General features: G+C 40.3%; 1 protein-coding gene and 1 non-coding gene across 4 annotated transcripts in view; one reads left to right on the top strand and one right to left on the bottom strand.

Annotated features, from left to right (window-relative positions):
• Positions 1–12304, top strand: part of FBXL20 (F-box and leucine rich repeat protein 20) — a 124877-nt gene that overhangs the window by 43933 nt on the left and 68640 nt on the right. For all 3 annotated transcript variants that reach the window (XM_074388691.1, XM_010341802.2, XM_003931186.4), the window contains exon 2: positions 7470–7531. In XM_074388691.1, the coding sequence (XP_074244792.1) occupies positions 7470–7531 (62 nt within the window). The remainder of the gene's footprint in view (positions 1–7469; positions 7532–12304) is intronic.
• On the bottom strand, positions 5824–5930 carry LOC120366962 (U6 spliceosomal RNA). The gene has a single exon (XR_005581473.1). It is a non-coding gene; the product is annotated as a U6 spliceosomal RNA (small nuclear RNA).

Raw genomic sequence — 12304 nt, 5'->3', positions numbered from 1 at the left:
ACAATTATAACACTATGCTGTAATAAAGTTGTGCTAATGTCTGTCTCTTTTACTCACCTGTTTTCAGAGTGTGGCTGACCATGGACCGTAGAAAGGAAAACCACTGATAAGGGTGGACTTAGTAAGTTTTAGCAAGTTTAGCTGTACATGTATTAGTAAGTTTAGCTGCATATATCAGAGACCCAAGTTAAAAGTGGCTTAAATATTTAAGTTTATTTTCTTTCATACATAAAGTCCAGATGTAGACAGTTTTTACTGGCATGGTATCCCTGGAATCGTCTACAGACTTTTTCTAGTTTTCTGCTTGTCTTTAAAACTGTGGCCTTCAACTTCATGATACAAGATGGAGTTACATTCTACTGCAAATGTACATAGAAAAAAAAAAGAAAATAAAAGATGAAGTTACAGTCATCCTAATCCCATTCTAAGAAGCAGAATTGAGAAAGGGGGAAAGAAAGGAGATAACCTCTCTCTTTAAGTACTATCCTAAAATTGTACATAGCACTTTTTCTTACAACCCACTGGTCAACGCTTAGTTACTGAAGCATGCCTAGCTGCAAGGGACATAGTCTTCTTTCCACACAGCCATGTGCTAGCTAAAAATTGGGAATTCTGTATATAATCTATAAAGCTTGAATATTATCAGTCAGATATTTTAATTTCCTGTTTAGTACTTGGTAGATTTAATTTGAGCAGTAGCATTCGCTGTTGAACAAGTATTTATTTCTTTCCTATTTTTTGTTTTGGTTTGGTTTGGATTTGGTTTTTATTTTTGGGACAGAAGTCCACTCTGTTGTCCAGACTGGAGTGCAGTGGTGCAGTCTCGACTCACTACAACCTCTGCCTCCTGAGTTCAAGCAATTCTCATGCCTCAGCCTCCCAATGAGTTGGGATTTCAGGTGCACACTACCACACCCGGCTGATTTTTGTATATTTTTAGTAGAGACAGGGTTTCACCATGTTGGCCGATCAACTCCTGAGCTCAAGTGATCTGCCTGCCTCAGCCTCCCAAAGTGCTGGGATTACAGGTGTGATCTACTGTGCATGGCCATTTCTTTCCAATTTTTTTTTAATGTGTTTATTTTTTCAGACATGGGGTCTTGCTACCTTTTGCAGGCCAGACTTTGGAACTCGTGGGATGAAGTGATCCTCCCCCATCAGCCTACCAAGTAGCTGGGACTGTTGGCATACATCACTGCTCCTGACTCTTTCCTAGTTTCCTTGTTCAATCTGTCTGCCCTTTTCCACCCAAACTCTGGCTTTAGAGCCTCCTGAAGTGATTTCTTGGGTCCTGTTTATTTACTAAGCATTTAAATTAAATTTATTACGTTAGTAAACAGATCCCCAAATGTGTCAAACTGAGATGTGAAAACTGATAGGAAAGGCAAAAGTAATAGCATGCACACACACAAACACAAACTGCTTAATATTCAGGAACTCTATTGAATGATATAATTCTAAATTGGTACAAGTGGCTTCAAAGGTGTTTCCTCAGCTATGTAAGTTATAGAAAAATAATTATAATTTTATACAAATCAACAATATACTAATGTATACAAACCAAGTTGCTTAGTTTTCTAAAAACCAGAATATTGAAGAACATTCTACCCCTATAAGTCATGGCTATTGCAGTATCTGCTTGCATGTTTAGGTGATCCTGTCCTTTGAAACAATAAGAATTGAATTGCTCCCATGTTTTTCCAATGACTGCTTCTTTGTAACTGTTTATCGACAGATTATAGAAATATGATATGTCCCCTGTGTTAATATAAAACCAGATTATCTGGCTGGGTGCAGTGGCTCACACCTATAATCCCAGCACTTCGGGAGGCTGAGGTGGTGGGCTGCGCCATGGCAACCTCTGTGCCCAGCCAAATCCCAGCAATTTCAGAGGCTGAGGCAGGAGGATTTCTTGAGCCCAGGAGTTCAAGACTAGCTTGGGCAACATACTGAGGTCCCATCTCTACAAAAAATACAAAAATTATCTAGGTGTGATAGCACATTTCTGTAGTTCTGCCTACTCAGGAGGCTGAGAGGGGAGCATTGTTTGAGTCTAGAGGTCAAGGCTGCAGTGATAGGACCACTGTACTCCAGCCTGGGCAAAAGAGTGAGACCTTGTCTCAAAAGAAAAAATATATATAAATACATTACAACTTTGTGTATTGCTGCTTGAGTGCACCCAGAGAATAATGACCAAAGGGACGCAGTATCTTAGAAACCATGTTATTTAAGAACATCAGAAGAACCTGCTAGGCACAGTAGCTCACAAATGAAATCCCAACACTTTCAGAGGCCGAGGCAGGAAGATCACTTGAGGCCAGGAGTTTCAGACCAGCCTGGCCAACATAATGAGACTCCGTGTGTGTGTGTGTGTGTGTGTGTGTGTGTGGGTCTCACACACCCCTCAGGAGATCCTGAGAACACGCGAGACTCCATCTTTACCAAAAAAAAAAAAGAAAAAAAAAAAAAGAGGAACCCAACCTTGTTTAGAGGGAAAGGTTTATTGCCCAGTTTGGAGTACAATGGCGTGTACATGCTCCACTGCATCCCTGACTTCCTAGGCTCAAGTGATCCTCCCACCTCAGTTCTGCAAGTAGCTGGGACTACAGGTATATACCATCACATCTGGTTGATTTATTATTTATAAATCTTTTTACATTTTTTTTCAAGATGGGATCTCACTATATTGCCCAGGCTGGTCTTGAACTCCTGAACTCAAGCTGTCCTCCTACTTTGGCCTTCCAAAGTGCTGGGATTACAGGCGTGAGCTACTACGCCCAGCCAATACCTGGTTAATTTTTGTGTTTTTGTAGAGACAGGATTTCGCCGTGTTGCCCAGAGGTAGATTTATTAATTTTCTGCCATATATCAGGCTCTGTGCGTAACTGTAAGAATATGGCAGACATAAAAGGCATGGTGCCTGCCTTCACAGAGCTTTCCATTTATCTGTAATATAGGTTACTGTAATCATTAGAATATATTTAGGCCAGGCACGGTGGCTCACACCTGTAATCCCAGCACTTTGGGAGACTGAGGCAAGCAGGATCCATTGAGCTCAGGAGTTTGAGACCAGCCTAGCCAACATGGCGAAACCCCATCTCACCTAAAAATACAAAAATTAGCCCAGTGTGGTGGCAGGCACCCATAATCTCAGCTAATCAGGAGGCTGAGGTAGGAGAATCTTTTGAACCAGGGAGGAGGTTGTAGTCAGCCAAGATTATGCCACTGCCCTCCAGTTTGGGCAGCAATGAAACTCCATCTCAGAAAAAAGAAAAGTATTACTATTTTTTGAGACAAAGTCTTACTCTGTTGCCAGGCTGGAGTGCAGTGGTGTGATCTCGGCTCACTACAACCTCTGCCTCCCAGATTCAAGCAATTCTCTGACCTCAGCCTCCCTAGTAGGTGGGACTACAGGCGCGTGCCACCACACACAGCTAATTTTTGTATTTTTAGTAGAGACGGGGTTTCACCATGTTGGCCAGGATGGTCTCAATCTCTTGACCTCGTGATCCGCCTGCCTTGGCCTCCCAAAATACTGGGATTACAGGCGTGAGCCACGACACCTGACCCAAACATTTTTTATTAAAATTACTCTTTAAATGAGATTGAGGGGGAGTGCATTTTGTCCATGACTTCCCTATCATTTCCGCTTTAATCTTCCATGAGATACTAGGATCTTCATGAATTAGTCTGTTATTTTGTACATATTATCTTTTTTCCTAATTTCTGACCTCCTTTTAACACTCGAATTAGATATAGTTCCAGGTAGAATTAGTTGTGTCATCCTTTGTCCTCTCCTATATACCACTTGTCATCTATCTCTAGTAATTAGTAAGTTATTTGTTTCTGTTTTCTTCATTGTAGCACAAGAGCTCCTTAAGGACAGAGAGAGCGTCTTATTTTCTTTTTATCCCATTGTCTAGAAAAGGGACTGATAGGTAGGTATTCAGTAATGTTTATTGCGTGACCATAAGAGCAATTTCTGCAGTAATTATTAGCAGCGATGGAACTCTCAGCTTTGATGACATGTGTATATGCTCTTTTTACTGTGCTTTTGATTGTGTATGGTATTTGGTTTTTTACATAGCTTACAAGACAAGCTTATAGTCATGATTTCCTTTGTGGCAAAAATGGTGGCTCTCGTTAAAAGTACCCATTGTGAGTAATTTGATTAATTTGTTAAATGGTCACTTGAGATCATCAAGAATGCTATGGTGGTGATTAAGAAGCACTATTTTCTGCACACTATATAAACGTGAAAGAGAATATTTTCCTTTTTTTTTTTTTTTTAAATTGAGATGGAGTCTCACTCTGTTGCCCAGGCTGGAGTATAGTGGTGCAATCTCCGCTCAATGCAAGCTCTGCAGGCTGGGGTTCTAGTGATTCTCATGCCTCAGCTTCCTGAGTGGCTGAGACTATAGGCACATGCCATCACACCCAGCTAATTTTTTTTCCTTTTTTTTTTTTATTGTACTTTAAGTTATGGGGTACGTGTGCAGATCTTGCAGGATTGTTGCACAGGTACACAAATGCCGTGATGGTTTACTGATTTCATCCCCTCATCACCTACATCAGGCATTTCTCCCAATATTATTCCTCCTCAACCTCCCCATCCCCTGCTCTCCCTCCCCTAGCTCCCTACCCCCCAACAGATCCCAGTGTGTGATGTTTCCCTCCCTGTGCCCATGTGTTCTCATTGTTCAACACCTGCTATGAGTGAGATCATGCGGTATTTGGTTTTCTGTTCTTGTGTCAGTTTGCTGAGAATGATGGTTTCCAAATTCATCCATGTCCCTGCAAAGGACATGAACTCATCCTTTTTCATGGCTGCATAGTATTCGATGTTGTGTATGTGCCACATTTCTTTGTTCAGTCTATCATTGATGGGCATTTGGGTTGGTTCCAGGTCTTTGCTATTGTAAACAGTGCCACAATGAACATACGTGTGCATGTGTCTTTATAATAGAATGATTTATAATCCTTTGGGTATATACCCAGTAATGGGATTGCTGGGTCAAATGGAATTTCTATTTCTAGATCCTTGAGGAATCGCCACACTGTCTTCCACAATGGTTAAAGTTTACTCTCCCACAAACAGTGTAAAAAGTTTTCCTGTTTCTCCACATCCTCTCCAGTTTCTGTTGTCTCTAGATTTTTTAATGATCGCTATTCTAAGTGGTGTGATATGGTATCTCACTGTGGTTTTGATTTGCATTTCTCTAGTGACCAGTGATGATGAGCATTTTTTTATGTTTTTTGGCCACATAAATGTCTTGTTTTGAAAAATGTCTGTTCATATCTTTTGCATACTTTCAAATGGGCTTGCTTGTTTTTTTTTTCCTTGTAAATCTGCTTTAGTTCTTTGTAGATTCTGGATATTAGCTCTTTGTCAGATGGGTAGATTGAAAAAATTTTTTCCCATTCTGTTGGTTGCTGGTTCTGATGATTGTTTCTTTTGCTGTGAAGAAACTCTTAAGTTTAATTAGATGCCATTTGTCTATTTTGGCTTTTGTTGCCATTGCTTTTGGTGTTTTAGTCATGAAGTCCTTGCCTATGCCTATGTCCTGAATGGTTTTGCCTAGATTTTCTTCTAGGGTTTTTATGGTGTTAGATCTTATGTTTAAATCTTTAATCCATCTGGAGTTAATTTTAGTGTAAGGTGTAATGAAGGAGTCCAGTTTCAGCTTTCTGTACATGGCTAGCCAGTTTTCCCATCACCATTTATTAAACAGGGAATCCTTTCCCCATTGCCTGTTTTTGTCAGGTTTGTTAAAGATTAGATGGTTGTAGATGTGTGGCGTTACTTCCAAGGCCTCTGTTCTGAAAAATATGAAATGCTTCACAAGTTGGTGTGTCATCCTTGCGCAGGGGCCATGCTAATTTTCTCTGTATTGTTCCAATTTTAGCATATGTGCTGCTGAGGTGAGCACCTCCAGCTAACTTTTTTGCATTTTTAGTAGAGACGGCATTTCACCATGTTGGCCAGGCTGGTCTCAAACTCCTGACCTCAGATTATCCACCTACCTCAGCCTTCCAAAACTCTGGGATTACAAGTGTGAGCCACTGTGCCTGGCCCAGAGAGAATATTTTCTATTCCAGGTTTCTGAACATCTCCTTGAACGAGTAAATGTGAGCCAAGTTTGGGGAGTCACCTTATCTTAATGGCATATTAAAATAGTCACATCCATAGTGATGTGAGCTGAACAGTAAACCTTTTCGTTTTTGTTTTTGAGAACGGAGTCTTGCTCTGTTGTTGCCAGTTTAGAGCGTAGTGGCTAGATCTTAGCTCACTGCAACTTCTGCCTCCTGGGTTCAAGCGATTCTCCTGCCTCGGCCTCCCAAGTAGCTGGGACTGCAGGTGCACACCACCATGCCTAGCTAATTTTTGTATTTTTAGTAGGGATGGGGTTTCAACGTGTTAGCCAGGATGGTCTCCATCTTTTGACTTCGTGATCCGCGCGCCTCAGCCTCCCAAAGTGCTGGAATTACAGGTGTGCACTACCACACCAGGCCTTTTTTTTTTTTTTTTTTGAGACTGGGTCACACTCTCTCACTGAGGCTGGAGTGCAGTGGTATGATCTCAGCTCACCGCAACCTCCACTTCCCTAACTCAGGCAATCAGTCCTCTCACTTCAGCCTCCTGTGTAGTTGGGATGACAGATGCACACCACCACACGTGGTAAATTTTTTGTGTTTTTGGGGCAGAGAACAGAGTTTTGCCAAGTTGGCTGAGTATAGTGGCTCACACCTATAATCCCAACACTTTGTGAGGTCAAGGCAGGTGGATCACCTAAGGTCAGGAGTCCAAGACCAGCCTGGCTAACATGGTGAAGCTCCATCTCTACTAAAAATACAAAATTTAGCTGGATGTGGTGGCATGTGCTGGTAACCCCAGCTACTGGGGAGGCTGAGGCAGGAGAACCACTTGAACCTGGGAGGCACAGGTTGCAGTGAGCTGAGATTATGCTACTGCACTCCAACCTTGGCTGCAGACCAAGACTCTTGTCTCAAAAAAAAGAATTTTGTCCTGTTGCCTAGGCTGCTCTTGAATTCCTGAGCTGAAGCAATCCACCTGCCTCAGCCTCTGAAAGTACTAGAATTAAAAGGCGTAAGTCTGCGCCCAGCCTCTGAGCAGTAACTTTGGTAACTAAGTTGCCTGTCTATAAATTGAAGATAATAGGGATGATATGAAGATTAAAACCATTAATATGTGAAAACACCTAAAACAGTATCTGGCATTTAATGTATCCTTCTGACTGCTATTAATTCTTTTTCTTTGAAAACAGGGAATGAATTAAATGCTTTAAAGATCTTTTTCCTCCAAAATTATGACTTTGGTTTATAATACCCTCTCTCTCTCTATTTTTTTTTAACCTCTTTTCCTGAGAGAATTGCCTTTAAACTATTGAGTTCAACATTCTGTAATAAAATATTAAGCAACACTTGACACGATGATTTTGTTTCTGCAGATGTTTTCAAATAGCGATGAAGCTGTAATCAATAAAAAACTTCCCAAAGAACTCCTGTTAAGGTAAGTCTGAATACTGACTTTATAGGTTTTTTTTTTTTTTTTTTTTGATGTGTATGTCATATTTGCCTATTTAAAAAATTTTTAACTTTCTGCTAATTTTTAAATGTGTATGGTATTTTACCTGAATTTTTAAATTTCATTGCTTTGTTTAATAGTCTTACTCTACGTTTTCTAGATGTGAATCAAGATATTTGAAAATTTAGTAGCAGTTTTTTCCCTTCCAACTTGTACTTATGGTTTTATTTACATGTTTTCCCTTTTCTTTATTCTTGTATAGACAGTAATGTGAAAGAAGTAGGTTTTTTGTTTGTTTTTGACACAGGGTCTTGCTCTGTCGCCCAGGCCGGAGTGCAGTGGCACAACCACGGCTTACTGCAGCCTGGACCTCCCAGGCTCGAGCAATCCTCCCACCTCAGCCTACTGAGTAGCTGGGACTATAGGCACATGCCACCATGTCTGGCTAATTTGTTTTTAAATTTTCTGTAAAGAGAGGTAATTTCACTGTGTTGCCCAGGATAGGCTTGAACTCGGGGGCTCAAGCGATCCTCCCACATTGGTCTCTCAGGGTGGTGGGATTACAGACTTGAGCCACCGTACCTGGCCTACAGTAGTTAATACTTAAGGTTCACTAAGATTTAGGAAAATTACTTCAGTCTGGTAACTGGCCCTACTGTGTTATGGTTTACATTTTTTATTTTAATACCTCTAGAGTTCTTTTGTTTTCACCATGACACTCAAAGTTCCATACCATGGCCTATAAGACCCCTCATGATCAGACAGAGGTATAACATAAACACATAAACTGATTTCTGTTTTAAATATAATTAGCCTGACTACCATGCAAAGACCAAACTGGGGAATAGGAGTGGGGAATAATAAGAAGGCTATTAAAGGCTATTTGAGGGTGCTATAGATAACATTTTCTGAAATTTGTTAGACTGCAGGATTGCCTACCCATGTTCTTTCTAGCTTTTGTCAACATTTCTAACCTCATTCTAGTACATGTTTATGAGCTATAAGGTATGTAGTTAACAGACAGATGACATGACAATTGAAATTGGATGAGGAGAAACTTTTAAATCAACCAGACTTTGCTATTACAAACAAGTTATAAATCTCAGTGTTTTTTTTTCTCTTAGGCTGAGGGCAGGTGCACAAGAGACCAAGCCAGGTCACCTAAATGATCTTTGATACAGCTTACATTTCTACTTGTATCCCATTGCCTAAAGTGAGTCATATGTCCAAGTCTAATAATGATGGAATGAGGAATATATGGGAAGAGTATATGAACATATGTAAACAGTCCTGTAGGGACCATATATACACACAGTCACATATGAACCTTCTCTCCTTAATTCTGTCTGTACTCTTCAGTCTTCAGCATTGGCTACAGTGTAGAGTTATGTAATGATATTCCAGCATGACCTCTGCCTCTCAGCTTAGCACACTGCCATGCCACGATTTGGGAGTGGGAAAGTTACAAGTATATAACTCCTTCTCTGGGATGTGGAAATGAGTAGTCATGAGTTGAGGTGTTGGAAAAAGGAGGAAATTAAAGAAAGAAGGTATGTGCCTGTTTTCTCAAGTTTTGGGACACTGGAGATACTTTATAGCAGCACTTTTTAAAATTGAGAACTTGATTTGAATTTACATGTGTTATATTGGAATAACCCTTGTGTACATTATAGGTTAAATTGGCTCCTTTCTAAGCTAATCAGGGAACTAACGTTTATTATATGATTTCTATGGGGAAACGAGCTTGAGTTCCAAACATCCAATTCTAAACTTAATGTTGGAAACAAGTCCTTCCTCAATTGGAGACCAAGCAAAATCAGTATCCTGGAAAGGAAGGAAACAGATTTGACACCACAAAATACTTAATATTTATGAATATATTTAAGTATACAAAGCATTGGTTTAGTGAAGTCTGTAAAATAGTTGGTTGCAATTTTGTTTAAACCCCATGATAAAATCTTGCCATGTTAAAAAAGAAAAAAAGCAAAACTTTGTTTAAACAATTAAAGCCAAATAGTACAAAGACTTTTTTTGATATCTTTGACATTATACTAGATAGAAAACAATTGGTCAGCATCAATTTTAATAAATCTAGTTTGGGGCGTTTGTAATTTTAAAAAGTTCATTGAGTTTAATATATCTTTAAAGTTTAATAGTTCAGAATTACTTTAAAGTATGTGGCTTTTATGACGGGAACAGTAGATTCCTCTGGGAAGGATAACTGGGTAGTAGGAAGATGAGAGAAGAAAAACTGACTTTTCATTATGCTTTTCTGTATCTTTTTTTTTTTTTTTTTGAGACACAGTTTCGCTCTTGTTACCCAGGCTGGAGTGCAATGGCGTGATCTCGGCTCACCGCAACCTCCGCCTCCTGGGTTCAGGCAATTCTCCTGCCTCAGCCTCCTGAGTAGCTGGGATTACAGGCATGTGCCACCATGCCCAGCTAATTTTTTGTATTTTTAGTAGAGACGGGGTTTTACCATGTTGACCGGGATGGTCTCGATCTCTTGACCTCGTGATCCACCCGCCTCAGCCTCCCAAAGTGCTGGGATTACAGGCTTGAGCCACCGTGCCCGGCCTTTTCTGTATCTTTTTAAAAAGATGTTATTTTTTAGTTTTCATTTTGAAATGGTGTCATATTTAAGCAAACAGTTCTAAAAATCGGACAGAGAATTTAAGTATATCACAGCTTTCTCAATTAATATTAACATCTTAAATCTCAACAATATCAGTTACCAAAATCAGGAAATTAATGTTGAAACCGTTGGCTGTGCACAGTGGCTTATGCCTGTAATCCCAGCACTTTGGGAGGCCAAGGTGGGTAGATCATTTGAGGTCAGGAAGTTTGAGACCAGCCTGGCCAACATGGTAAAACTTAAGTTTCTACTAAAAATACAGAAATTAGCTGGGCCTGGTTGCAAGCACTTGTAATCCCAGCTACTAAGGAGGCTGAGGCAGGAGAATCGCTTGAACCTGGGAGGCAGAGGTTGTAGTGAGCCCCACTGTGCTCCAGCCTGAGTGACAAAGCAAGACTGTATCTCAAAAAGTTTAAAAAAAAAAAAAAAGAAAAAAAAAAAGCCACAGTTCTGTGAACTAATCTACAAACCTTATTCAGATTTTTTTTTTTTTTTTTTTTTTGAGACGGAGTTTTGCTCTTGTTACCCAGGCTGGAGTGCAATGGCGTGATCTTGGCTCACCGCAACCTCCACCACCCAGGTTCAGGCAATTCTTCTGCCTCAGCCTCCTGAGTAGCTGGAATTACAGGCACCCGCTAGCATGCCCAGCTAATGTTTTGTACTTTAGTAGAGATGTGGTTTCACCATGTTGACCAGGTTGGTCTTGATCCCTTGACCTCGTGATCCGCCCGCCTCGGCCTCCTAAAGTGCTGGGATTACAGGCGTGAGCCCCTGCGCCTGGCCCCCTTATTCAGATTCTTAAACTGTCCGGTAGTATTCTTTTTTTTGGCCCAGGATTCAGTCCAGGATTACACATTCCATTAAATTGTTATGACTCCTTGCTCTTCTAAGAACAGGATTTTATCCACAGCTTCAACAAGGAAAGCAGGACAGCAAGATTTTCTGCTGAATACAGAAAAGTCTCTTGCTGTCACTCAGGCTGGACTGCAGTGGTGCAAACACAGCTTACTGCAATAGCTCACCACAGTCTTGACCTCTCGGCCTTAAGTGATCTTCCCATCTCAGCCTCTGGAGTAGTTAGGACTGTAGGTACATGCCACCACACCTGCATAATTTTTAAATTTTTTGTAGAGATGGGGTCTTGCTATGTTACCCAGACTACTCTTGAACTCTGGCCTGGCTAATTTTCTTTTTCTTTTTCTTTTTGTTTTAAATACAAATGAGATCTCACTGTGTTGCCCAGGCTGGTCTTTTTTTTTTTTTTTTTTTTTTTTTTGAGACAGGGTCTCACTGTCTTTCAGGCTGGAGTGCAGTGGCATGATCTCAGCTCACTCCATCTCCAAGGTTAAAGCGATTCTCTTGCCCCAGCCTCCTGAGTAGCTGGGGCTACTGGTGTGTGCCACTATACTCAGCTAGTTTTTGTATTTTTTGGTAGAGACAGGGATTCACCATGTTGGCCAGGCTGGGCTCAAACTCCTAACCTCAAATTATCTGTCGAACTTAGCCTCCTAGAATACTGGCATTACAGGCATGAGCTGTTGTACCGAGCCTTGATAATTTTAAAGAATATTGGTCAGTTTTTAAATAGAATGTCCTCAGTTTGGCTTTATCTGATGTTTACTCTTGTTTTCTCATAATTAAATTCAAGTATGAAGTTTTGTAAGTATACTGTAGAAATGATGGTATACCCTTGTCCATGTATCAACAAGAGGTTCCTGGTGTCAATTATGCTTGTTACTGGTGATACTAACTTTGGTCACTTATTTAAAGTAGTGTCTTTCAGCTTATCCACTGCAGAATTATTTTCGTCTTTGTAATTAATAAATTTATTATTGCTAGAGCTACATTGAATCTATGCATTGTTACATTTTAAAATTATTTTTAACATCTATGATGTTATATGAAGGTTAGCATTGTGGAATTATTTTTTTTTGAGACAGGATCTCACTGTGTTGCCTAGGCTGGAATATGGTGGGATGATCATGGCAGTCTCAAACTCCTTAAATGATTGATCCTCTTTCTCACTGCCTGTGTACCTGGGACTACATGTATGAGCCACCATGCCTGGCTAATTATTTTTTCTTTTGTAGAGGCAGGATCTTACTTTTTTTGACCAGGCTGGT

This window comes from Saimiri boliviensis, chromosome 17, assembly GCF_048565385.1.
Source record: "Saimiri boliviensis isolate mSaiBol1 chromosome 17, mSaiBol1.pri, whole genome shotgun sequence".
Taxonomy (NCBI): domain Eukaryota; kingdom Metazoa; phylum Chordata; class Mammalia; order Primates; family Cebidae; genus Saimiri; species Saimiri boliviensis.
This window is presented reverse-complemented; position numbering and strand designations above follow the sequence as displayed.